We start from the raw sequence: 27,532 nt of genomic DNA on the forward strand, positions 1-27,532 counted from the left end.
CATGAAGTAACAGGCCCTGAGTAAAGTAAATGATCATCAGTTCTTTCCTGTGAAATTTACAGCATAGACCTGCAACCCTAACTGCCCCACTCAGTGACTCGGTAGCTTCTCAGGGAGTAGCTATCTATTGCTGTTGTGCTCAGTTGCTCAGTTGCATGTGATTATTTGTGTCTCCATGGGTTGCAGCCCACCAGGCTCTTCTGTCCATAGAATTTTCCAGACAAGAATACTGGAGTGAGTTTCCATTTCCTTCTCCAGGATTTCTTCCCAACCCAGGGATTGAACATGCATGTCTTGCATCTCCTGCATTGGCAGGCAGATTCTTTACCACTGCACCACCTGGGAAGCTCCTAGCTATCTATTAGCATTTTGCAGTACTATAAAACATGTATGGAGAGTGTTATCTTCCTAATAGAAAAAAAAAATTGGAAAGCAAAAGGAAACTAATATGTTTGGAGCATCTATAACAGTCACCAGCTTGGCTCTTCTCAATGTTTTCATTTAATCCTCTATAGGGTGGATATTATTAACTCCAAAATATGAACTACATGTCTGTGTCTAGGGAGTTTGGACTAAGAGAAGATCAGCGGGGTAAAAAGAGAAGAAAGAAGAATAATATGTCAGTCGAAGCTAGAAAAATTGTATCAAACACCAACTCTTGCCTATTTTCTCTCTGCAGTTTTCATCTATCCCTAGGGTCTACAAAATAAATGCACAAAAGTTCAAGTTCTGCCACCAGTGTTAAACTTTCCCAAAACAAAAACTGTCATTGGTCACAATATTCCTTCACTGTCAACAAGTTCTTATTGTTCTCATTTCACAGCAGAAATGATGGGAAAAGTTATAAAATTACTGGCCCACAAGATGGCAGAGACCTTGAAGATCATCTGCTTTTACCCATCATGTTACATGGGGGTAAAATAAGGCTCTGAAAGAGAAAACAACTTTCTTTCAAGGACACACAGAACATTGAAGACAAAATAGGGATAAGAATTCAGACTTTCTCATTCCCAGCCCAGTAAAATCTCCATGTTGCATTTCTAAATAGTCGCATTCATTTGACAGATTGACAAATGGCAAATGCCCTTTATTTTCAGAGTGAATGAGCCAAAAAGAGCACTCCCCATTCTCCACCCTACCTCTCCATGCCTATATCCATTCCACCCACCTCTCAATACTCTGCCGCCTCCATTTCTTAACCTAAAACCCTCCTCAAGAACTCACATGAACTTCATAGGCCTCTTAGTTTGGAGCCAAATGCCATAGCATCAAGAGTCACATCTGATCTTATCCCCCAAATCTGTTTCCATCATCACTAATAAATCCTTGTGTTTATATAATACCTTTCCTCAAAAAGCCTCGGGCAATTTATGAGCATTATCACATTACACAATAAGTAATTATCCTAAGAGATAAGTGGGCAATTTGATTCATTTTATACACTTGAATCAGAACCATTTCCCAGCAGTACCAGAAACAGTCCCACAGTTTAGAGCAAGGGCTTTCAAACTAGTTTTAACTCTGAACCTCTCTAGGGAATGCCTGCCAATGCAAGTGACAGATACCAGTTGAATTACTCTAACTCTTCCAAATGCCATAAGCTCACCAGCATCTAAATTTGAAAGTCATCTCCACATTGGTGTCCCTTGGGCCCTCTTGTTGACTTGTTTATAGTTCCACAGAGGTACCAGGCTCTTTCTGTCTCTCTCCTTTACATGAACTATTCTCTCCCTGGACCACTCTCCATAACCTCCTTCACCTTGTCGCCTTCAGTCCCAGTTTCAGAAGCCCTCCCTCAGAGAATCCTTCCTTCATCTTTACCCTCCAATTGAGATCTAAATCCTCTAATAAAGGTCCTGATCACCTTCACGTGGAAGGCTGCTTGTTCAACAGCCTCCAGTGTCCACCTCTTGACTTGCTTGCCCTCAGGTGACAGCCACCACTTGAGTGTGAGCTGGACTTAGTGACTTGCCTCTATTGAATACAACATGGTGAGGAACTGTCCCTTCCAAGATGAGGTTACTTAAACATGGTAGTGTCTATCTTGCTCAGTCTCTCATGTTCCTTCTCACTCTTTACCTTGTCCCCTGTAAGAAAGACCAGCAGCCATGTATGTTGTCAGTAGTCTCAGAGAAAGGCTCACACGGCAGGAACCCATCTCTCTGGCCATCCGCCAGTGAGGACTTGAGCCTGCAGACAACCACTCGAGTGAGCTTGACATGCCATGGCCCCAGTGGTCTGAACCACAGGACCCAGCTAAGGCACACCCATACTCCTCACCCAGAAACAGAGAAATAATAAGTGATTTTTATGTAATGCTACCAAGTTTCGAGGTGAGTTGTTACACATCAGTCTATAATTCACACAACCCATATATCTCTTCTTCAAAGCACTTTCACTCTTGTAATTTTCTATGTAACAGTATGATGATTTGACTGCCCCCTTGACTGTGAACTCCATGAAGGCAGAAACTCTCTCTTTAGCACAAGGGCATCACAGTGCCCAGCCTAGCAACAGGTAATGCCAAGTGCTCAGTAAATGTCAACGGTGCAAACAGTTTGTTCCAACCATTGACTTTTCCCTGCTTGAGTAGCCAAGCAGCCACCCTAGATAATAAACATGGAGAGTGTCTTCCAATTGCAGGCTCACAGCCCTTCCCTCTCTCCACCTCCCATACCAAGAACACCCAATTTGTCCATCACATGCCAGAGATTCTACTGCAGCCAAGTCTTCACATCCATGCCCTCCTTTTCATATCTACTGGCCCAGTTCAGGTTATTATAATTTCCCAACTCTACCCTCAGAGAATCTAAACATCTCTCCCTTAGCCGGCCCCCTTTTCCAAGTTTCTGTCTCCTTCAAACCACCTCTTATATTGTTGCTCCCTCCTTAACTTCCCAAAGAAAAATGCCAATCATTTTATCTCTTCTCCTAAAACCTTCATCATCTCAGAGCTTAAGATGACTAAAACCTAAACACCTCATATTAAAAATATCAGATAATATCACTAACATGTGGAATCCTTAAAAAAAAGGGGGGGTACAAATGAACTTATTTACAAAACAGAATTAAAATCACAGATGTAGAAAACAAATTTATGATTACTAGGGGTAAGAGGGGGAGAAATAAATTGGGAGATTGGGCTTGACATATAATATACATATATGTGTGTGTGTATATATATATATATATATACTGTGTGATGCTTAATCACTTCAGTCATGTCCGACTCTTTGTAACCCTATGGACTATAGCCCACCTGACTTCTCTGTCCATGGAATTCTTCAGGCAAGAATACTGGAGTGGGTTGCCATTTCCCTCTCCAGGGGATCTTCCTGACCTAGGGATTGAATCTTTGTCTTTTTCATCTCCTTGCATTGGCAGGCAGGTTCTTTACCTGGGAAGACTACCATATATGCACTACTATATATAAAATAGATAACTAATAACAACCTGCTGTATAGTAAAGGAGACTCTACTCGATACTCTGTAATAACCTATAAGGGAAAAGAATTCAAAAAATGAATATATGTGTACGTATAACTATTTCACTTTGCTGTACACATAAAACTAATGCAACATTGTAAATCAACTATACTCCAACAAAAATTTTTTAAATAAAAATAAACACCTCATATCATTATCCAAAACCATTCGAAAACTTCCACCGTACCTTCTTAACAGCTGGGACCCTGCCCCACAGGAGACCTGGCAAGATCACGCTAGTTGGGCATTTGTCTGCTGATGCCTGGACAACTCCTCACTATCTCTCTGCCCAAATTCTGCTCATCCTATAAAGACCTGCTCAGGGTCCACCTTCCCTCTAAGACCTTCCCATATCTCCCAGGAGAAATTCTCTCCCCCTCTCCTGTGCCCACAGCGCTATTGGCTTTTCACTGCAGCACTAATCAAAGCCTGGTTAAAACATTAGTGCGTATGTGTGTCCGCGTCCTGTGAGATCATAAACATCCTGGGGACAGAATCCATGTCTTGTCACCTTGTCATCATGCCTGCCACATGGCCGGAGCTCAGGAAGGACTTGTTGAATGTAATCGAATTACTACTTGGAAACAACATACATTTAGGGAGCCACTTTTTACTTTCAAACTGCTACTGGGAGGGCAGATGAGTAAATCAGTGACTTTTTCTTTCTTTTTTTTTAAGCAGAGACCACAAACCACCTTTGAAGCCAAGAAAAAGATGTGATTGGAGGGAAATGAATCGCTATGTTTAATCCTCCACTGAGTTTGGATAAACAACAAAGTGCCAGCTTCCACCAGATCATTTCTTTTTAATTAAAAGTTAACCAGATTCTTTTGGAGCACTCAGTTTTCTGGTCAAGTCAACAAAAAGCTACCAGTGCCATCCACTCCCTCCCTTCCCCTGTCCTCCACCCCCACTCCTAGAGTTAGGCAACCCTTGGGGGCAGCAAACACTTCAGCTGTTTGCTCTGCGCTCATAATTAGATTGTCTAGACAGGAGATGTTGCTGGAGCAATAGGAAACTATTTCACAAGGTGTTCTGCAGAACCACACTTATAACAGTGATTAGGATGCACTGACAGACGCGAAGCCAGCAGAATCGGCCTGGGCCATGAGCCGGCTTCCCCCAGAGCAGAGGAGAGGCCCTTTGAAGCCCTTGTCTGAGAAAGAGATGCCAAATTAGGACCCTGGGGGCATGGAGCGGCTCACTGGTCTTTGGATCCAAAGGAGCAAGACTGAGGTGATGGGGTAACGTCTGGAATGCCCTCCTCTCTAGTCCCTTCTCCTGCTATACTAAGTCAACAGTGGGCAGCTCCCAGCCCTTGTTTTCACAGCATCTCTACAGACAGTATGAGGGGTGACCACATCCAGCAATTCCCAGCACAATGCAAATTTTTAGCAGCATGGAGAGAGAAATGTGCAATGCCTACTCTTGCAAGGAGGCATTTCTTGGCCTGACCGTCCCCCTCAGGTTTTGTTGGCATGTCAATGTGACAGCAATAATATTTTCTAGCAGAAAATCTTTTGGAGACATTTTTCATAGGAGTAATTGATTAGGTAAAATCATTCAGCCCTCTAAGATGAATGACTTTGGGAAAATTGCTTCATCGATAGAATACCACAAAGCACAGGATTTCAAGACCAAAAGGAAAAAAGAGCCAAAAATTTTTCAGAGATTTAGGAACAAATTGAGAGTTTGGGATTAACATATACACACTCTGGTGGTGATTTAGTCGCTAAGTCATGTCCGACTCTTGCAACCCTATGGACTGGGGCCTCCCAGGCTCCTCTGTCCATGGGATTCTCCAGGCAAGAATCCTGGAATGGGTTGCCATTTCCTTCTCCAGGGGATTTTCCTGACCCAGGGATCAAACTCAGGTCTACTGCATTGCAGGCAGATTCTCTACTGACTGAGCTATGAGGGAAGCCCTCATATACAGACTACTATATGTATATAAAATAGATAAGCAATAAGGACCTACTATATAGCACAGGTCACTATAGTCAGTATTTTGTAAAAACCTATAAGGGAAAATCATCTGAAAAAGAATGTGTGTATGTGTGTGTGTGTGTGTGAATATATATATATATATATATATATATATATGAATCACTTTGATATATACCTGAAACTAACACAACATTGAAAATCAGCTACACCTCATTAAAAAAAAAAAAATCTGAAACATTTGTAAGTGAGGAAACTGAAATTTAGCAAGGGGAGACTTTTTTGATTAAGAAAGTAGATCAGGACCCAGATTCCTGAACCCTAAACCAGTGTCTTTCTCCCAAACTTATTATAGAAGCTCACATCCTTCAAGTGCTTATTACACACCACATATTTTTCTAAACATTCTATATGTATTATCTCATTTAATCCTTAACATAGACTGAGATAGATGCTATTACCCTCACCAGTTTCCAAGTGAAGAGACTGAGGCACAGATTGTAGTGTGACTTGCTCTAGGCCACCCAGAGCAGATTTGGCTCCCAGGTAGCCTGACTCCAGAACCTACTCTCTAAGCCCTCAGTTCAGTTCAGTCGCTCAGTCGTGTCCGACTCTTTGCAACCCCATGAACTGCGGCACGCCAGGCCTCCCTGTCCATCACCAACTCCCGGAGTTCACTCAAACTCATGTCCATTGAGTCAGTGATGCCATCCAGCCATCTTATTATCTGTCGTCCCCTTCTCCTCCTGTCCCCAATCCCTCCCAGCATCAGAGTCTTTTCCAATGAGTCAACTCTTCGCATGAGGTGGCCAAAGTACTGGAGTTTCAGCTTTAGCATCATTCCTTCCAAAGAACACCCAAGACTGATCTCCTTTAGAATGGACTGGTTGGATCTCCTTGCAGTCCAAGGGACTCTAAACCCCAGGCTATCTAAACTCTTAACTCCTCATTACAGACTTCAGATAGGAATAAAGGTCATGACATGGAGGCCATTTATTCACAAAAATTACAGTGCATTTGATAGCCAGTAGGAATTATCTGCCTGACAAAGGATTTGAGATTAGAGGATCTCATGTTTCAGACCTCATCATGGGCTTCCCAGGTGGTGCTAGTGGTAAAGAACCTGCCTGCCCATGCAGGAGATGTAAGAGATGTGGGTTCAATCCCTGGGTCAGGAAGATCCTCTCTAGAAGAGCATGGCAACTCACTCCAGTATTCCTTCATGGAGAATCCCATGGACAGAGGATTCTGGAGGGCTACAGTCCATAGGGTCCCACCAAGTTGAACATGACTGAAGCAACTAAGTGCACACACACACACACATCATGTACCTACATGTTAACATACAAGTCACTTGACCACTCAGTTTCCTCATCATTATCTCTTGTGGGCATATTTTTTTTAATGGGAGCATTGTTAAGTAAATGTGGATCTTTAGAACTCTTTTAGTAACAATTATTTTAATACTTTACAATTTACAAAACACTTTCACATCCACCATTTAAATCTATAGTAACCTATGAGTTAAGACTGACATGGAGTTTTATAATTGACATCTTATAGATAGGAAATTGAGAGCCCAGGAATTCAAGTGAATTGTCTAAATTCAGACAGTAAGAAAATTGTTGCTGTTAAGATTGGTCATGGTTTAACCTTATGGTTAATTTCATAGAAATGGAGTCTTCCTCTCCCTCCTCCACTTTTCTAACAGGTTACAGATACAAGATTATGAAAATTAAATTTTAATTAAAATCTGGGAATGAATCCAATTATGATAGAAATAAGATGTAGTGTTCTCATCTCAGATAAGAGACAATAAGCTCTGCACTAGTACAAGAAGCTATGTACTAGCAACTGGTTAAGGCAGTTACCCTGTAAGATAAGCCAGGCCTTTTGCCATTTCCTGGTTTTCTGTCTGATGAATGCTCTAATCTAAAGAATATCTTCCTTCATCTCACACATAAATGATCTTTAGCCTCTAGTTGTCTCTTCCCATCACCCTCTCACTTCACATTAAGCCAAAGGCAAAACAGTGACTAAAACAAAACAACTCTGTTTTGTAAGCACCAGTATAAGGGATATGCTGGCACATGTTCTGCTAGGTTCCAAAAGACCTCTCCGTGGCTTAAGAGAAGAAGCTATATTAACAAGAGATGCTGTCTTCACCCAGAGGAATAGACAAGAGGAAAGGAAAGGAGAGAGGATAAAAAATACAGAGGCAAGATCAAAGGGAGAGAACCAGGGGTGGAAAGAGAAGGCAGGGGATGGAAGGGGAGGGGGGGGAATTGGGAGATGGGGATAGAAAAAAAAGGGATCAAACATTATTTATTAAAAGAAAGGCACACTGAACAGGAAGTTGGAAGAATTGATTTTGAAACCCAACTCTAATATTAAATAGCTGCTGGTGCCTGAATCTCTGCTTACCTCTCCTGGTCTCACTTCTCTCATCTCTAAAATGCATTCAGTTTGTACTATTTATTCTTGGTGTTGAAGGTCAAATGGTACAGGGGAGGTAAGAGCTCTTGGTAAATAAACAATGTCAGTATTACCATCTACATCCTTCTCCAGGGGATCTTCCCAACCCAGGGATCAAATCTGGGTCTCTTGCATTGCAGGCAGATTCTTTACTATCTGAGTCACCGGGGAAGCCCACTAATGTTAAGTCATTTGCATTTTCTTATAACAAAACAATTTGCTCACTCTGTTTAGGCTTTCCTCTGGAGCCAGTTTAAGATTATTTAGCAGCTGATTTTCTCTTGCCTCTTCCTCCTTTTCCTGCCAGGTACTGGCTGACCTCTGACTTAAATTAGTAACAATGTCCAGTCAAGAAGGGCCAACTGACTTGGAAATAAAAGTAACAATCAAATTAATCTACTTAGTTCCATTCTAACAAAAACTTGTATCTGGGGAAAAAAATCAGAACTTGTTAACACCTGATATCTCTGAGGCATATTGTAAAGTACTTCCAAACCATCTCATCAGAACTCTGCAATAAAGCTATTAATGAAGCAAAGTGACAGTATGAATGACTTTTTGATAGATGAGGAAACAAAGTTAACTGTTGTAAAATCAGATCTGAAATCCAGCACTCTACCCCTAGTCCAGAACTCTACCATGGATGTTTGCTAAAAAACCGAGCAGAACTTTAAAAACTACCCCTTCATCACACTGTTTCTACCCCAGGGTCCCAGAGAAAGACCTTTAACTTGCATGCCAGCTGCTGGCACAAGCTTTCTTACTCTAACCCCAGAATGAAAAATCTGAATAAAAATCCACAAATTAATTAAGAAGGCTGGAATTACACCAACTTTCTATAGTAATAATTGTATGCCTTACAGGAAATCAAATAAAACATGCCATAAAAAATGAAATTTGTCTGAGAAGACTAATGAAAGAAGGGAGCTGAAGGATGAGAAAATGTGAGAAGAGTATGAATATGTAGATTTCTTATGTTTCACAATGGAGATTTAGTATACACTGATGAAAATGGCATACCAAGTAGAAGCATACTTTTTCATAAACATAATATAACTAATAATGGTAATTTTAAGCAACTTTAAAAATGAATGATAGATATTGAAATCACACAGAGTCTGTTCTTTTGTCACTGTGGAATTATGTTAGAAACCAATATAAAAAGATATCTTAAAATGACCATCAAATTCTTGCACCTGGTCTTATGAACTGGATATGTTTCAGTGTCTCCTAGTTTATAGTCTATGAGAGCTTGAATAGAATTTTTATCCTACTGAGGTGCGAAAATTGTATAAATCTTAATTATATTGAATTGGTTCATAGTGTTTTCCAGGTCTACTATATCCTTTGACTTTTTCTGTCTATTCATTCTATTAATTTTTGAGAGTTTTATATTGAAACTTCAACTAAAAATCTTAATTTTTCTACTTAAAAAAGTAATTGTAATCTATAGTGGAACTACCTCTGCCTTGTTCTGTATTTTCCAGGTCTCTTGTAAATGTGTTAGCATATTTTCATAATTTAAAAAGCATTTGTAAAAAAAAATGATAGGGATGAGTTTATTATTGAGAAGCAAACAGATAATATTCAAAAAAGATAGAATTAAGAATGCTATGTTATAGTCAGTAGTAGAAAAAAAGTCACTTATAGTCACTAGTAGAAAAAAGCTATAAACTTTCTTGCTTAAAGAAAAATACACTCAATGGAAAGCAAAGGAAATACAGAAAATATGGTAATATATTTAGAAAAATACAATAATACAAAAATCAAGATGGCAGAACTAAGACTGTAATGGTCATATTAATATGTATAAATGGGTTAATCTTATCAATTAAAAGAAAAGACCCTCAGGTTGGATAACAAAGTAAAATTCAATTATATGTTGCATACAAGAACACATCAAAAAATTAACCCCAAAAATTTAAAGTAAAAATTAGGCAGAAATATATGAAGAAAATTCAAACAAAATGGTCATAAGCTTTACTACACTCAGCAGACAAGATCAAAAACAAGGAAAAAATTAAAGGAAATAAATTTAATAATGAAAAGATTGTAATCTAAAATAAGGATTCAACATCTATAAATGGTCCTACATCAAACAAGACAACACAAACATTCATAATATAAAAACACAAAGTAAAAAAAACAAAAAAGAAGAATTGTAATTAAGGAAAATTTAATTCCTCTCAGTCTATGACAGATCAAGTGGCCAAAAAATTGACTAATAAATAATAGGCAAAGACAGAAAAAACACAAATAGTATAATGATAATGGATATATAGAAGCAATTTATCAAATTCTATACACAAAAAAAGCAGAGACTGCACAGTCAAGTATTTATGAAATGTTGATATAAATTAAGTATTGAAATGTAAAAATATTTAGTAAATCCCAAAGAGTAGAAATAATAGAGAAGACATTTTCTAAACAGTGTAATAAAACTGGGAATTTATAGCATAACTCAAGGGAGTAGGCACATGATAGTCAAACTTCTGAAAGTTAAAGATCAAGGAAACATTTGAAAGCATTTAGAGAATATATAGAGCAATAGCAGTTCAAATGATTGTGGACTTCTCTTCAGAAATTATGGAGGCCAGAAAACAGTGGAACATCTCAAGAATGTTGAAAGAAAAAAAAATGTCAAGTTGCAATCCTCTAACTAAAGAAAATACTCCTTAAGAATAAAGGCTAAACAAAGATTCTCCCCACCCCTCAAAAAATAAGAATTTTTTTTCATAGTAAATTACATTACAAAGAAATGCTAAAAAGTAATTCTTCCTGTATAAGTAAAATGACATCAAAGAGAAACTGAATCTTCTGGAACAAATAAAGAGCATAAGAACTGAAAACATGCATAAATATAAAAGATAATTTTGTTTTCTAATTTCTTTGAAATACATATGATTTCTTAAAGCAAAATTTATAGTATTATCCTTTTGGGTTTGAAATTCAATAAAAGTAATATGCATGAGAACTGCAACATAAAAGGCAATGAGGAGGGGATGAAGAAATAAAAAATAGAAGAGGGAGACTGAAAACAAGTTAAAGTAGCCTTAACTTCAATCATATCAAAATTCCATAAAATGTGAAGGGACTAAACACTCCAACTAAAAGGCAGAGACTATCACAACAGATTAAAAGTATGACCCAATTTTGTGATCTCAAAAAGAAAAGCATTCTAAATATGAAGAGAGAAAGAAAATAAATGAAAAAACTTATACTAAGCAAAAGTAAACATAAAATGATAGTGTCAATAGTAATAAGAGATATAAAGTAGAGTACTAGAGAGAATATTGTCAGAGATAGAAAATAACATTTCATAATTAAAACAGGTCAATTCATCAAAAAGACATACCAATCATGAATGTGCATTAATCTAACATGGACTCTTAAAATGCATGAAGCAAAAAAAAAAAAAATTAAAGATACAAGAGAAAATCCCACAATAAGAGCAGATTTTTAACACTCTTCTTTCAGTTCAGTTCAGGTGCTCAGTTGTGTCCAACCCAGTGCGACCCTAAGGACCATAGCACTCCAGGCCTACCTGTCCATCACTATATCCTGGAGTTTACCCAAACTCATGTTCATTGAGTTGGTGATGCCATCCAACCATCTCATCCTCTGTCATCCCCTTCTCCTCCTGCACTCAATCTTTCCCAACATCAGGTTCTTCTCAAATGAGTCAACTCTTCACATCAGGTAGCCAAAGAATTGGAGTTTCAGCTTCAACATCAGTCTTTCCAATGAACATTCAGGACTGATCTCCTATAGGATGGACTGGTTGGATCTCCTTGCAGTCCAAGGGACTCTCAAGAGTCTTCTCCAACACCACAGTTCAAAAGCATCAATTCTTTGGTGCTCAGCTTTCTTTTAGTCCAACTCTCATATCCATATATGACTCCTGGGAAAACTATAGCCTTGACTAGACAGACCTTTGTTGGCAAAATAATGTCTCTGCTTTCTAATATGCTGTCTAGGTGGGTCATAGCTTTTCTTCCAAAGAGTAAGCATCTTTTAATTTCATGGCTGTAGTCACCATCTGCAGTGATTTTGGAGCCCAGAAAAATAAAGTCTGACACTGTTTTCACTGTTTCCCCATCTATTTGCCATGAAGTGATGGGGCCAGATGCCATGATCTTAATTTTCTGAATGTTGAGTTTTAAGCCAATTTTTTCACTCTCCTCTTTCATTTTCATCATGAAGCTCTTTAGTCCTTCTTTGCTTTCTGCTATAAGGGTGGTGTCATCTGCATATCTGAGGTTATTGATATTTCTCCCAGCACTCTTAATTCCAGCTTGTGCTTCATCCAGCCCAGCATTTCTCATGATGTACTCTGCATATAAGTTAAATAAGCAGGGTGACAATATACAGCCTTGATGTACTCCTTTCTGTATTTGGAAACAGTCTGTTGCTTCATGTCCAGTTCTAACTGTTGCTTCCTGACCTTCATACAGATTTCTCAAGAGGCCGGTCAGGTGGTCTGGTATTCCCATCTCTTGAAGAATTTTCTGCGGTTTATTGTGATCCACATAGTCAAAGGCTTTGGCATAGTCAATAAAGCAGAGATAGAAGTTTTTCTAGAACTCTCTTGCTTTTTCGATGATCCAGCAGATGTTGGCAATTTGATCTCTGGTTCCTCTGCCTTTTCTAAAACCAGCTTGAACATCTGGAAGTTCACAGTTCACATATTGCTGAAGCCTGGCTTGGAGAATTTTGAGCATTACTTTACTAGTGTGTGAGATGAGTGCAATTATGCAGTAGTTTGAGCATTCTTTGGCATTGCCTTTCTTTGGGATTGGAATGAAAACTGACCATTTCCAGTCCTGTGGCCACTGCTGAGTTTTCCAAATTTGCTGGCATATTGAGTGCAGCACTTTCACAGCATCATCTTTCAGGATTTAAAAAGCTCTACTGGAATTCCATCACCTCCACTAGCTTTGTTGGTAGTGATGCTTCCTAAGGTCCACTTGACTTCGCATTCTAGGATGTCTGGCTCTAGGTGAGTGGTCACACCATCATGATTATCTGGGTCATGAAGATCTTTTTTGTACAGTTATTCTGTGTATTCTTGCTACCTCTTCTTAATATCTTCTACCTCTGCTAGGTCCATACCATTTCTGTCCTTTATTGAGCCCATCTTTGCATGAAATGTTCCTTTGGTATCTCTAATTTTCTTGAAGATGTCTCTAGTCTTTCCCATTCTACTGTTTTCCTCTATTTCTTTGCATTGATCGCTGAAGAAGGCTTTCTTATCTCTTCTTGCTATTCTTTGGAACTCTGCATTCAGATGTTTATATCTTTCCTTTTCTCCTTTGCTTTTTGCTTCTCTTCTTTTCACAGCTATTTCTAAGGCCTCCTCAGACAACCATTTTGCTTTTTTGCATTTCTTTTCTATGGGGATGGTCTTGATCCCTGTCTCCTGCACAATGTCACGACCCTCCGTCTATAGTTCATCACACACTCTATCTATCAGATCTAGTCTCTTAAATCTATTTCTCACATCCACTGTATAATCATAAGGAATTTGATTTAGGTGAAATTTGAATGGTCTAGTTGTTTTCCCTACTTTCTTCAATTTAAGTCTGAATTTGGCAATAAAACACTGCAGTGCATTTAAAAGAATTAAAGTCAAAGACACTATGTTCTCTAAATTAAAATTCAATAATATTAAAATATTAAGAAATCTAAAAATATTTGGAAATTTGTCAATATGACTTCTAAAGTATCTTTGTGTCAAAGGAGAAATCACAAGAAAAATTATAAAATATTTCTAAGTGAATGATAGTATAAGCACAACATAGCCAAATCTGTGAGATGTAGTAAAAGCAGCTATTAGAAGGAAATTTATTAATTTAATTGATGCTTTTGAACTGTGGTGTTGGAGAAGACTCTTGAGAGTCCCTTGGACTGCAAGGAGATCCAGTCAGTCTGATTTCCTAAAGGAGATCAGTCCTGGGTGTTCATTGGAAGGACTGATGTTGAGGCTGAAATTCCAATACTTTGGCCACCTGATGCGAAGAGCTGACTCACTTGAAAAGACCCTGATGCCGAGAAAGATTGAGGGCTGGAGGAGAAGGGGACGACAGAGGATGAGATGAGATGGTTGGATGGCATCACCGACTCAATGGACAGGGATTTGGGTAGACTCCAGGAGTTGGTGATGGACAGGGAGGCCTGGCATGCTGTGGTTCATGGGGTTGCAAAGAGTCGGACACAACTGAGCAACTAAACTGAACTAAACTGAACTGAAATGCTCACATTATAAAAGAAGAAAAGCCTAAAATAAATGTTTTGGGTTTCAAATTAAAAAGTTAAAAAATAAAGTAAACCAAAAGTAAGAAAAAAGAAAAAAGTAGAGGAAAAAATAAAACAGTAAAAATCAATTAGAAATCAAGCAATCATGATAATTGGCAAAGTGAAAAGCATATTCTTATTAAAAGCAACAAAATCAATAGATTCATTCACAGAAAGAAAACAGAGACTGCAGATCACTGATATCAGGAAAGAAGACATTAAAGGGATAATAATGGAATAGTAACAACTTTTAGCCTTCAAATGAAACACCTTAAACAATAAATACCTGGAAAAATACAATTTACCAAAATTACCATAGAAGGAAAAATAGGAGTAACTCAGTATTTATAAAACAAAGTAATTTAGTATCTAAAACTGTCCCACAAAGAAATCTCAGGCCAGGAAAACTTCCCTTGTAAATTTCAACAAACATTCAGGGAAGAGATAACACCACTTATATATAAAGTCTTTTAGAAAATAGAAGAGAAGGGAACACTTTCCAGCTTCTTTTATGGGACCAGCATAATCTAAATACTTGGCAAAGACATCTAAAAGAATGAAAATAATAGACTAATATCCTCATGAACATAGACACAAAACTTCTTAATAAAATATTAGCAAACTGAATTCAATAACATATAGAAAGGGTAGTACACTATAACTAAATGTGTTTATCTTAAGACTGAATAGCTGATTTAATATTTGAAAATCCTATTAACAACAGAATTTTTAAAAATTAAGTAAGCTCATGGAGAAATAAATATGTGTGAATAAATAAATTCTTTAAAAATGAAGATTAATAAGATGGGAGTAACTAGCAGATATTAAAATGGTAATAAAGTGCTTTAATAATTAAAAAGCATTTTGCAGTCTAATAAAGAAATAAGTGAAATGGATAACTCAGAATAAACACAAATATACATGGTAAAATACAATATTTATTGATAAAGGGGAGAACTGAATAAATGATGTTGAGAAATCTAGTCTGCCATCTGGATAAAGAAATAAAGTTGATGGCTTATCTTTTTCCTTACTTAAGATAAATTCCAGATGAAACATAAATTTAAGTATTTTTAAAAATAAAATTCCTTGGTGATCCAGTAGCTAAGACTCCATGTTCTCAATACAGGGAGCCCAGGTCTGAACTCTGGTCATGGAAGTAGATCCTATATGCCACAACTAAAGATCTCACATGCCACAGTGAAGATCGAAGATCCTGCATGCTTCAACTAAAGACCCAGTGCAGTCAAATAAATAAACAAATAAATATTTTCAAAAAAATTTATAAAAACAATAGAAAAAAACTTGGAAATATATTTTGTAATTTCAGTGGTGGAGAAAACCTTTCTCAAAAAAGACATAAACTTAGAAACTTGGAAGAATGATACATTTAACAACCTAAAACTCAAATACAGTAAATATAGCATTAGAAAGTTAAAAGAAATATGATAAATGGGAAAAAATATTTGCAATAATATATGGCAGAAACAGGACCAAGTTCCTTCATATATTAAGATCTCTTATAAATCAATTTTAAAAGATCAATGTTTCAATAGGAAAAAAAAAATGTAGTATGGCCAAAAATAGGCAGTTGACAGAAATATAGATAAAACTATTTTCTTTTTTTTTTTAATTTTATTTTATTTTTAAACTTTACATAACTGTATTAGTTTTGCCAAATATCAAAATGAATCCGCCACAGGTATACATGTGTTCCCCATCCTGAACCCTCCTCCCTCCTCCCTCCCCATTCCATCCCTCTGGGTCGTCCCAGTGCACCAGCCCCAAACATCCAGTATCGTGCATCGAACCTGGACTGGCAACTCATTTCATACATGATATTTTACATGTTTCAATGCCATTCTCCCAAATCTTCCCACCCTCTCCCTCTCTCATAGAGTCCATAAGACTGTTCTATACATCAGTGTCTCTTTTGCTGTCTCGTACACAGGGTTATTGTTACCATCTTTCTAAATTCCATATATATGCGTTAGTATACTGTATTGGTGTTTTTCTTTCTGGCTTACTTCACTCTGTATAATAGGCTCCAGTTTCATCCACCTCATTAGAACTGATTCAAATGTATTCTTTTTAATGGCTGAATAATACTCCATTGTGTATATGTACCACAGCTTTCTTATCCATTCATCTGCTGATGGACATCTAGGTTGCTTCCATGTCCTGGCTATTATAAACAGTGCTGCGATGAACATTGGGGTACACGTGTCTCTTTCCCTTCTGGTTTCCTCAGTGTGTATGCCCAGCAGTACTATTTTCTAACATAAGAGAAACATCTTCAACTTCCTTCAAATTCTAGTGATGGAAATTAAAATAAAAATATTTTTCTTCATTTCACTGGCTAAGAAAGAGCTTCATAAAACACAATCTTGTTGAGAGTACATGAGAAAGGATTCATACTTATGGGAGCATAACCAGCTGTCGCCTGTTTAGAAGGCAATTCAGCAGCATCTATCATTAAAATTCACAGGAATTTTGTCCTAATATTTCCACTTGTGAAAATTTACATTACAAATATATTTGCATATTTATGCAAATCCTGTTGTTGTTGCTGTCATCAGAGATCACACAGACTGTAGCCCACCAGGCTCCTTTGTCCATAGGATTTTCCGGGCAAGAATACTGGAGTGGGTTGCCATTTTCTTCTTCAGGAGATCTTCCCAACCCAGGGATTGAACCCTAGTTTCCTGCATTGGCAGGCAGGTTCTTTACCACTGAGCCACTAGGGAAGCCCATAGCTTTGCTTGTAGTAGAAAAGATTGAATGGCCATTAATATGGGGCTAGATAAATAGATTGAACTTGAAATTGAATATTTTGTAATATTAAAAAGACTGAAGTTAATCCTTCCATGATTATATAATAGTGTCTCCAAGGTATATCTTTGGGTAAAATAGCTTGAAACAAAGTATTTTATGGTATGTGTACGCATTGTAAAATAATTTGGGATAAATATTTGCATTGATAAATATTATAAATATACAAAAACATACATATATGCATGAAAGACAATTTTATCCTTGTATATTTACAGACTATTTCTCAAAGGGGAAGAAAAAAACATGAAACTGTTGATTATCTCCTATGGAGATAATTCTGGAAAACTTAAGGTTTGGGATAGGAGAGAAATGCTGACAGTAACTAATTTTTATGACATTTAAATATATGTTTACAATATGCATATGATATTGAAAAATCCACCAGTTCAAAAAGTTAGTGAACTGAATCAATTGTTTCTAGCGTCCATGAAAAGAAATAAAAAATAAGACTTTGATATGATATTCTTTATGAAAAGAAAACCAATCACTTGATCAATCTATGCCTTTTTTCAGTATTTTAGATTTTTCAGTTCTTACTACATACTAGGCCCAATAACCAGGTACTTAAAGAACAATAATGACAATAATCAAAGATATGTGCCCTCAAAGAGCTTACAGTTCAGAGGAAGATGGCTATCCTCCGGCTCAGACTTCAAATGTTGAAGAAATTCAGTTCCTTCTGAGCCCATCTCAAGAATTTACTCAGCTCAGCATCCTCTGCCGTAAACCTCATCAGGTCTCCTGGAAACTGTCAGTATCTCCAAGAGAGCTGGTGTCCCCTCCACTAAATCTCTAAAGAGACTTCTTTCAAGAAGTGCTATTAGCTCTCATGGGTTCTGTCCATTACGCTTTAGAGAATAATTTAATTTCCTAGAGGCATTTCACTTTTTCCCACCTTCATTTCTTTGACTTCTCTCTTCCTTCTGCTTGGCATATTCTTAAGCTTTTGTTCTTCTGTGACCAACTCCTACCCCAAGTCAAATACTGCAAGTGCTTCTCCAGGAAAGCTTTTCTGATCTCTGTCATATGAACTAGGTCAGTAACATTTCTTCCATGTTCCTGCAGCTCTTTCCACTTTACATTCAACCATTCACTTGTCAGGTACTCATAGTAAAGTACTATGAGAGTTGTGAAATGTTAAAATTGTATCCAGATGTATGAACATCTGACATAGAGTAGGAACTCAGGATTGTTTGATAAATTCAACTACAGCTTCCCTGTTCTCCCCTGGTTTCTCCCAGGTTACAGTACTGAACTGAACTTTGTGATTGTTTTTCCTGCATGCCCCACCCCCACTGCACCACTTTCCCAAGTCTAAGACATCACACTCACTTGTCCAGTGACATCGCAGGGAAGGAAAACTTGCCCAGGCAGATGCGATAGATAGCACTCAGGGGAATCCATTGCAGCTGCACACAGCAGAGCATGATGAAGTCATATTTGCAAATTAAGAGAGTCTTATCTGTGATCAGCAAAATCCTCTCCTTCTCATTGTTCCAGTGGTCTATCCTGTGAAAATCACCACAGAGAAGAAAAGTCAATGGCATAATCTTTCCAAATAAATCATCTTCACTGAAACATCTCTACTAACACAAAAAAATGATGAGGTTTATCACCTTGGAAGAAAGAGGAGTTGAAGAAAGTCATCCTCTCTCTCTCTCTCGTTCTGGCCCCATGACCAAGGAAGGAGGGAGGTCGAGGATCACAGGAAAATGTTTTATGCCCGCAGAGCTCAGAGATGATTATCCTTGACAGGTTCCATCAGGGGAATAGCAAGATTGTATCACATTGGCAGTCAACTGATTCATGCTCCTCCACATCTTCCCAGTTCTCTAGAAAACCTTCATGGAGCCCATCTTTCTCAAAGGACACGAAAAATACCTCTTAATTTCAACTCAATCTGGACGATTAAGCATTGGTTTATGCTAATCTTCAAAGGTCAAATTGCTGAATGAAGATAAAATGGAGACTTGAATTTAGGTTCACTGACTCCCGCCAAAGCTATTCCATCATACTGAGCTCATTTTATCATTTTCCTGTGGTGGAAATACAGTGAAATGAGTGAAAATGATTCTTACGAGCCAAAGACAAAGCAGACACTAGGTAAGTGTTTACTGAGTTGACTTGTTTCAGATTTCAGAGTCTTTCAGGGTATGCAATGAAATATTCTGAGACTTAAGAATCTATTCAACAGAGAGAACAGTAAAGAGTGAAAGCAATGACTTATTTTTAAAAAGTGGGCATGATCTGAAATTCCTCTCACCCACAGCATTTGCTCTCTTTCTGCTACAGCCTTTGTATATAGCACTGCGTGACCTGTATTATAACTTTTTCAGTGCATATTTTATCTTCCTAAGGAACTGGAAAGGATGACTGGGCTTCCTTGGTGGCTCAGATGTTAAAGAATCTGCCTGAAATGCAAGAGACCCAGGTTCAATCCCTACATTGGGAAGGTCCCCTGGAGAATGGAATTCCTACTCACTCCAGTATTTTTGCTTGGAGAGTTCCACAGACAGAGAAGCCTGACAGGCTACAGGTCATGAGGTCACAAAGAGTCGGACACAACTGAGCGACTGACACTTACATTTTACTTTCAAGAGAGTGAAAAGAATGATCTGTGATTGATTCATATATGAATTCCCACTACAAATCATCAATCTAATGTAAAGACTAAGACTTGTCACCCTGTTCCCATCCATTCTCACACAAAACCTCAGTGCTATTCTTAAAATACAAAAGGAGTGATGCTACTTCCCTGTTGACTTTATTAAATGGCACCCTTTCAATTTCAGGATCAAATCCAATGGTCTGGCGTCTGCCCAGCACCATCTTATAGCAGGCTGAGAAAACTCAATGTCCAAGTCATGTTTTGAATGCCTCATTCAAAGATTTCTTAAACTCCTGTGTAAACTTGTATTCCCATTACATTTTTTCAAAGCATTCTGATCCATTTTCATTTTCAGATCTTACCATCATTTGTAAGAAGGAATGATACAGAAGAGGTTTAGTAACTGATACCATGTGAACCTGGACAAGTCAGAACAGACACCGAAGTACAGAGACTAGGGCAATTCCAGTGATTATGGTCCAAGAACCATCCCTATGTATGTGTGTGTGTGCACGCACGCATACACACACACACACTCCATGAGGCCAGAGACTGTACAGGGCTATTTACTCTGTTCCTGTCAAATAGTCTTCAATAAATAAATATCTGTTGTGATAACTGATTGCCAATCGTAAGTCTTTTGGAGGCCTTTGGGTTGGCTGAGTGTGGGGGTGAAAACATCCAGCTCTACTAATGACAAGCTTTGTAAGACTGGACATTGAGACTGTCTGTAGCTCACATTTCTTGTCTGTGAGATGGAGACAGTACCAGTACTGATCTCATAAGTTTGGGGAGAGGATTCAGCGCAAACTTCTCAATCAGTGGTTTGTAAAGGAGCTGTTGCTATTTTTGGCAGGGAAACGGTAACCCACTGCGGCATTCTTGCCTGGGAAATTTCATGGACAGAGGAGCCTGGCAGGCTACAGTCCACGGGGTCACAAAGAGTCAGACACGCCTGAGTGACTTACACACGTAAGTGACTAGGTGACCTTGAGTAACCCAGTATATGCCCTTCCTCAATATAGTTCAAAGACAGGCAAGACAAAGTTAGGAGTTAAATCAATGGGGGGAGGAACAGAAGGATACATGAAGAAGAGAAAAGGGGAGGTGAAGGAGGAAGAAATATTGAGAAACAGACATAGAAAGAAAGAACCATGAGGCTGTGGCCTTGTTATATTCTGGCCATTATGCACGTACAAGTGTTAGCTTTGCATCTCCCCACCACCCTTGGAAGAAGATCACACCTGAAGTCATTCAGCTAGAATATGGAGGTAGAGTTAGTGATATAGAGTCAAGAGATCTGGTTTAAATCTTGGTCCTATGGCTTCCATCCACTCCAACAATGTTACAAGACTCTACTTCACCAAGAGAAGAGAGAAGTCTCGATAATCTGTTTAACACTCTGTCTTAGACAGAAAAAGATGAGGATTCTGAAATGTTTTATCAGCTATCTACATAAATTTCTCTAAATAGATTGTATCTACTTAGCAGCAAGTTATAAGCTGTGCCTAATAAACCAAGCTTGTTTTTAGTCTAAAATATCCTCAGATTTTGGTTGAAGGTTTTACTGAAAATGTCAGCACTCCATAATGAGATTTATTTTAAAAGGTAAAGGATGGATTCAGGGGGAAAAAAAAGAGAGTTCTTTTTAGGAACACAGAGTGCTCTGCTGTGACACAGACTCTGCATAATTTTCATGTTGGGAAAGTTGGAATCCAAGTAAACACACAGGCTTATAAATAGTTTGGGGCCACCATCTCTAGCTTCTGGGTGGTATATTTATTTATTTAGACTTCAATCACACCTTTTCTTCCCAAAGAACTCTTGGAGAAAACACTGAATTTTATATTCCTAGTATTAATGTAATTTAAGTTTGGTGGTAATGTTCAAAACAAATATAGGAGTAAGAATATCAATAATGATTCTGTGCAATTCATGGAGGATCACAAAGCCCTTGAATATTAATACTTTTGTTTAATCTTCCCAACAATCCTTTGGACTAGATGCTATTAGCTTCATTTTAAAGATAAAAAAACTAAGGTCCAGAGACCATTACAATAAATGACTTGCCCAATGCTTTACACAGAGCAAACAGTAGTTCAAGGACCTGAAATAAGTATGGAGACAGCAAATCCAGGCATAGTGTTAGCTTTCTCCCTGGGACCACGAACACTCAAATAAAGGACTTTTCAGCGTGGTGTACAAGTGTGGTAAAAGCCACCTCTGGAAGAAGCTGATGTGATGGTCTATACCCATCCTGGAATCATTATCTCTGTGAAACAGCATCCGTGACCATCCCCCCCAAACCTTGACTTCTTCCAGCATTCTCTATCTTAGGGGGAAATCCTCCTTAAAGACTCCAAGACTTAGGAGTCTTTTTTTCTCTCATTTCTTCACCTCATATGCTAAGTCCTAAACATTCTACTCCTCAAATACCTCTCAAAACCACTCACTTCTCTCCATCCTACTTTCAACATTCTAATCCACTCTTCCCACATCTCCTGCTTGGACAACTGCAGTTACCTTCTCAGTGGGCTTGGGCTATTAGCCACCTGGACGTGGTTTATCTACACGTTTTAGTTCCTTCCCAGCCTCATCATGATACTGCAATGAGGCAGACCATTTTAAAACAAATTTGGTCTTTACCTCCAAAGACCTTACTCTAACTCTGGCTTCAAATACTTCAATATCTCTCCATGGTTCTTAGGAGAAATGACCAAAAAAAAAAAAAAAAAATCACCTAGTCTGAGGTTCTGCAGTTGGACCTTACCTATTTCTTCAGTGTCATTTCAGGCCAAGTCTCTGCACCCCTTTCTCCGGGATCTTTTTTCAGTTTCCAGGACTCGCCATGCCTGGTCCTACTGAAGGGTCTTTGCCTGTGTTATTCCCTCTGCCAGCTATGTTGCTCCTAATCTTCTTTACCTACTGAACGCCTACAGTGCTGAGCTCAATTACTCCTTACTCTGGCAAGCTTTCCCACCTCCATGACCACTTCTCCTGTTTCTAATATGTACTTTCATAAACTTCACATCTATCCTTCCCAGCACTTATCCCAGATGCAATTTCATAGTTATTTCTGTGATTATCTAATTAATGTCAGTCTCCTCTCCTATACTGCAAATGTCACAGAGTCAGATCTTATCATTATGTCTCCAAAGTAGTAGGCTTCCCCAAAATAGTTCTGGAATGAATTAGTGAAGAAGTAGCAATTCCTTGAGAGAGCAGCACTGCAACACATACATTACCCTATGGAAAACAGATAACCCCTGGGAATTTGCTGTATGACACAGGGAGCTCAAGCGAGTGCCCTGCAACAACCTAGGGGGCTGGGAGGGGGTGGGAGGTGGGAGGGAGGTTCAGGAGGGAGCAGACATGTGTATACCTATGTCTTATTGATGTATGGCAGAACACACTATTATAAAGCAATTATCCTCCAATAAAAAATTAAAAAATTTTTTGGAAAGATTTAACAGTTCTTGTGTAGTACAACCTATATGCTTTGCCTTATGCTGCTTGAAGAATCTCATCCTTTGGTTCACACATCGAAATACTCCCCCATAAAATAGCACATTTCCAAAAAATAATAAACCAGTAATATTGGGAAAATGTTCCTACCAAAAGGATGAGGAAGAGCAGGATACAAAGTAGCACCTTCAGTGTACTTCCAATTTTGTAACAATGAAGACAAAAAAATATGTAGATCAAAATGCGAACACTGATCATTTCTGAGTGGTAGGATTTCAAGTGACTTTCGTTTCTTCTCATGCTTTCATTGATGATGAAAATCACTTAGTTGTGTCCAGCTCTTTGTGACCCCATGGACTGTAGCCTGCCAGACTCCTTTGTCCATGGAATTCTCCAGGCAGGAATACTGGAGCGGGTTGCCACTCCCTTCGCCAGAGGATCTTCCCGACCCAGGGGTTGAACCTGGGTCCCCTGCATTGCAGGTGGATTTTTTACTGTCTCAGCCACCAGGGAGGCCCCATGCTTTCATTAATCAAAGTTTAATTTTTATGATAAATGCTCTACTCATATGATAAAAGAGATATATGCTTTTAATTTTCACTGAAATATAGTTGATTAACAACATCGTGTTAGTTTCAGGTATACAGCAAAGTGATTCAGCCACACACACACACACACACATATTTTTACATTCTCCTCCATCATAAGTTACCACAAGATGTTGAGTGTAGTTCCCTGAGCTACACAGCAGGTCTCTGTTGACTATTCATTTTGTGTATAGTACTATGTGTATTTTAATCCCAAACTCTTAATTTATCCCCTTGCCACTATACTCTTTTGTAACCATAAGTTTGTTTTTTATGTCAGTGACCCTATTTCTGTTTTGTAAGTAAGTTCATTTGTATCACTTTTTTCGATTTCACATATAAGTGATAGCATATGATATTTGTCTTTCTCTGACTTACTTCACTTAGTGACATCGCTAGGTTTTATGACAATTTCTAGGTCCATCCATGTTGCTACAAATGGCATTATTTCATTTGTGTGTGTGTGTGTGTGTGTGGCTGAGTAATATTAAGATATTTTTTAAAAAATAAGTAAAAATCACCTGTCCTTAAAGTTTTCATATTAAATTCTGTCTGTTTAATGGTGTCTTCCCCTCAGTTCCCTCACCCCTAGTAGATTGCATCTCTCTCATGGTGCTAGTGATAAAGAACACACGTTTCAATGCAGGAGACATAAGAAATGAAGGTTCAGTCCCTGGGTTGGGAAGATCCCCTGGAGAAGGAAAAGGCAACCCACACCAGTATTCTTGCCTGGAGAATCCCATGGACAGAGGATCCTGGCAGGCTACAGTCCATAGGGTCGAAAAGAGTTGAACACACGCTCTTTAAATACACACAAGCATTTAGCAGTGCCTCAGTTGTGGCCTTAGTCACAGCTTTCTATACTTGTCTTTCCATTTCCCCCAAACTTGATGGGAGACCCTCTGGTGTAGAGACAGTGACTGAGCCCTGTGTGGGTTCCCTCGCTGTGCCCAGCACAGAGCCAAAGAGAGAGCAAAGTCTTAGCAAATGAGGAGAATGTGGAATAAAAAGCTAGAATCATAAGATTCATCCCCTCAGTGATGAGAGCCTGTCTCTGCTGGCAGTGGATTGGCCACATCCTCCCATCACCGCTGTTCCTCCGCACTAACTGCATTTTCCTTCTGCTGGGGAAGGGGCCCAGACTTCATGGAAACCAAGATCCTAGTTGCTTAGGGAGATTTGCAGTTTCCTGGGACTACAACAGTTTGGCCAGCAGAGGGCAACAGCGAACCAGCAATGACAGGCAGGACCTATCCGAGCAAGCTTCTAGGATCCCCACCGTGTTACTCAAAACCATCCCAGATGCCTTGCCAGTGGCCCCTGCCCTATGCCTAACAATACTCTCAGCAGCTCTTTTAGGGCTGTCAGATCAATTTGTTATTTGGAAAAGAGCTTTCTCCCTAAAATATTTTCTTATATTATTCCTTCAAATACATACAATATGCATGCACACAGTTATACACACACATATACACACATACCCAACTCATTAGAGACATCTTCCCAGATATTGAATAGAGTGATTGTACCTGATTTATAAATCAATCTTCTTTCCTGTGTCCTTCCAGCCTCTTAGCATAACCAGCCCTTGAAAGAGGAAGACAGCATCTTGGCTAGTCAGGAATCAGCAACTCAGAAGGAAAACACTAAATCATTCATTCCACACATATTCCCTAGCACCCACTGGGGTTCCAGGCCCTGAAGAGAATCCAATTTGGGTTTGCTATTCAAACACAAACAGATGAAAAATGCATGGCATTGAAGCAAAGCAATTTCCCTCCCCCTGAGTTAAGTGAAGTCTTATAAAACCTTTAGCTAAATAACCCACATGCAATTCTTTCAATCATTTGGTTACTCTCTCCCCAGGCCTCTCCAATTTGTTTAAAATAGGGGACCCTTCAAGTAAACACAGTATTCTAATAAAAACCCGATGTCCACAAACCTTCTCTGTTCCCTTCCCCTGACTTGACTTCCTGTGGTTCATTTTTTTCCCACTATCCCATGCAGCCAGTCATGAACCAGGCCCTGTGCTTAGCTACTTGGAATACTGAGAAACGCATTCAGCTCTTAAATAATACACAGTTCTCCACAATGTTTCAGGGGGAGGAATTGCCTAAGGAAGAGTTCATATGCTGTGAGGAGGCTGGACAATGAGAAGAAAAGTCCACAGACTCAGATGTCTGGATTCTCAGCCCATTGTCCACAGGCATGAGGAGAAGGAACCTCAGGCATCTATTTGATGCCCTTAAAGAAGAGACTCTTATCAACTTTTCATTCCCTGCTGTTTAGTGAAGGTCTCAGTGTTGGAAAACCACAGGTTGCAAGGTACAGATGATTCTCTGAAGGTGCACAAAAAAGGGTCTCAGGAATATTTAGTCATTTCTTCAATATGTCTTTAACATGTATCCACAATTTTTTTCCCCCTGAGTAAGAGAAGTCCTACCATGAAATTTCATATTGCTCCAACTGATTGCTTCCCTGCTGGCTCAGTGGTAAAGACTCCGCCTGCCAATGCAGGAGGCTCGGGTTCAATTTCTGGTTCGGGAAGATCCCCTGGAGAAGGAAATGGCAGCCCACTCCAGTTTTCTTGCTTGGGCAATCCATGAACAGAGAAGCCTGGCAGGCTATAGTCCATGGGGTCGCAAAAGAGTCAGACACAACTTAGCAACTAAAGAACAACCACCACCACGAGTTGATTGCAGAAAAAAAAGAACAACAATGGTCAATGATTTTCCTGGAAAACAAAGTCTTAAAGATGGGATCCATCATGTTTTATGAAACAAAGAGGAAGCCAACATGACCAAGGCATAGGGAACAAGGAGGAGAGTGGAAGGAGATTTAAGCAGAGGCCACATCATATACAGAAATGATCACAATTTCTTTGCAATTTGTGAATACTTCGTATTTCACCAGGTTTCTCTGGTAGCTCAGACAGTAAAGAATCTGCCTGCAATATGGGAGACCTGGGTTCTATCTCTGGATCAGGAAGATCCCCTGGAGAAGAAAATGGTAACCCACTCCAGTATTCTTGCCTGGAGAATCCCCATGGACAGCGGAGCCTGGTAGGCTACAGTCTGTGGGGTCACAAAGAGTCGGACACGACTGATTGACTAACTCTTTCACATTTAAATGGTTATTATCACCACTCTCCAGGTGGAGGAACCAAGCCCCAATAAAGTAATGTGCATCTAGTACCAATGACAGAGCCATCTGACCCCCAGCCCAGGCCGTGTACACTTCCCCTAGCGGCTTCTGCCACTTACTTTCCCTATCCCACAGGCAAATGTGCCCTCCCTAGCACAGGACAGTCAGTAAGAGGATATTTTAAAAGCCACACAAAGAGAAGACTCTGGGCACACTCCATCCTTCTCTCTTTCCCACACAAGGACTGAAAAGCTGTTGAACAGCTCTGTCTTCCAGGGCACACCAGGCGCTAACAAGAGGCCCACCCCCTGGGGGGCTTCTCTCCTCCCCTCCTCCCCCAAATTTACTTCAGGGGATTCACTTGATCGGAAGCCAAAGAAGCTGGCAGGAGAACAAGGACTAATTCTGAGGAGGCGGCAGAAAGGGAAGAACAGAGGGACAAGATACAACAGATGCTCACATCTTGCCACCTCCATTGTTTTATTCTTTTAAACGGGAGAGATATTTGCTTACTGTATGTATTATTATAGTTTCATCTCCTTGGGTACAGGAGACACAGCCCACATCAGGCAAGTCCAGGAAGAAGAGATGTGTTATAAAAATACTCTGAGGAATCCCACAGAAATTCAAGAACAGGAACCAAAGCACAGTTGGGCTTTAGGAAACCTGGAAAGTCACGAGGAATGAAATTTAC

The 27,532-nt window shown here is 39.1% G+C and overlaps 1 protein-coding gene across 12 annotated transcripts in view; it reads right to left on the reverse strand.

The window, feature by feature from the left end:
- Positions 1-27,532, reverse strand: part of TPRG1 (tumor protein p63 regulated 1) — a 363,442-nt gene that overhangs the window by 79,584 nt on the left and 256,326 nt on the right. For 11 of the 12 annotated variants that reach the window (XM_055568735.1, XM_055568727.1, XM_055568733.1 and 8 more), the window contains one exon: positions 18,367-18,543. The exons of the other annotated variant lie outside the window; for it this stretch is intronic. In XM_055568735.1, the coding sequence (XP_055424710.1) occupies positions 18,367-18,543 (177 nt within the window). The remainder of the gene's footprint in view (positions 1-18,366; positions 18,544-27,532) is intronic. 12 annotated transcript variants of the gene reach the window in all.

This window comes from Bubalus kerabau, chromosome 2, assembly GCF_029407905.1.
Source record: "Bubalus kerabau isolate K-KA32 ecotype Philippines breed swamp buffalo chromosome 2, PCC_UOA_SB_1v2, whole genome shotgun sequence".
NCBI lineage: Eukaryota > Metazoa > Chordata > Mammalia > Artiodactyla > Bovidae > Bubalus > Bubalus kerabau.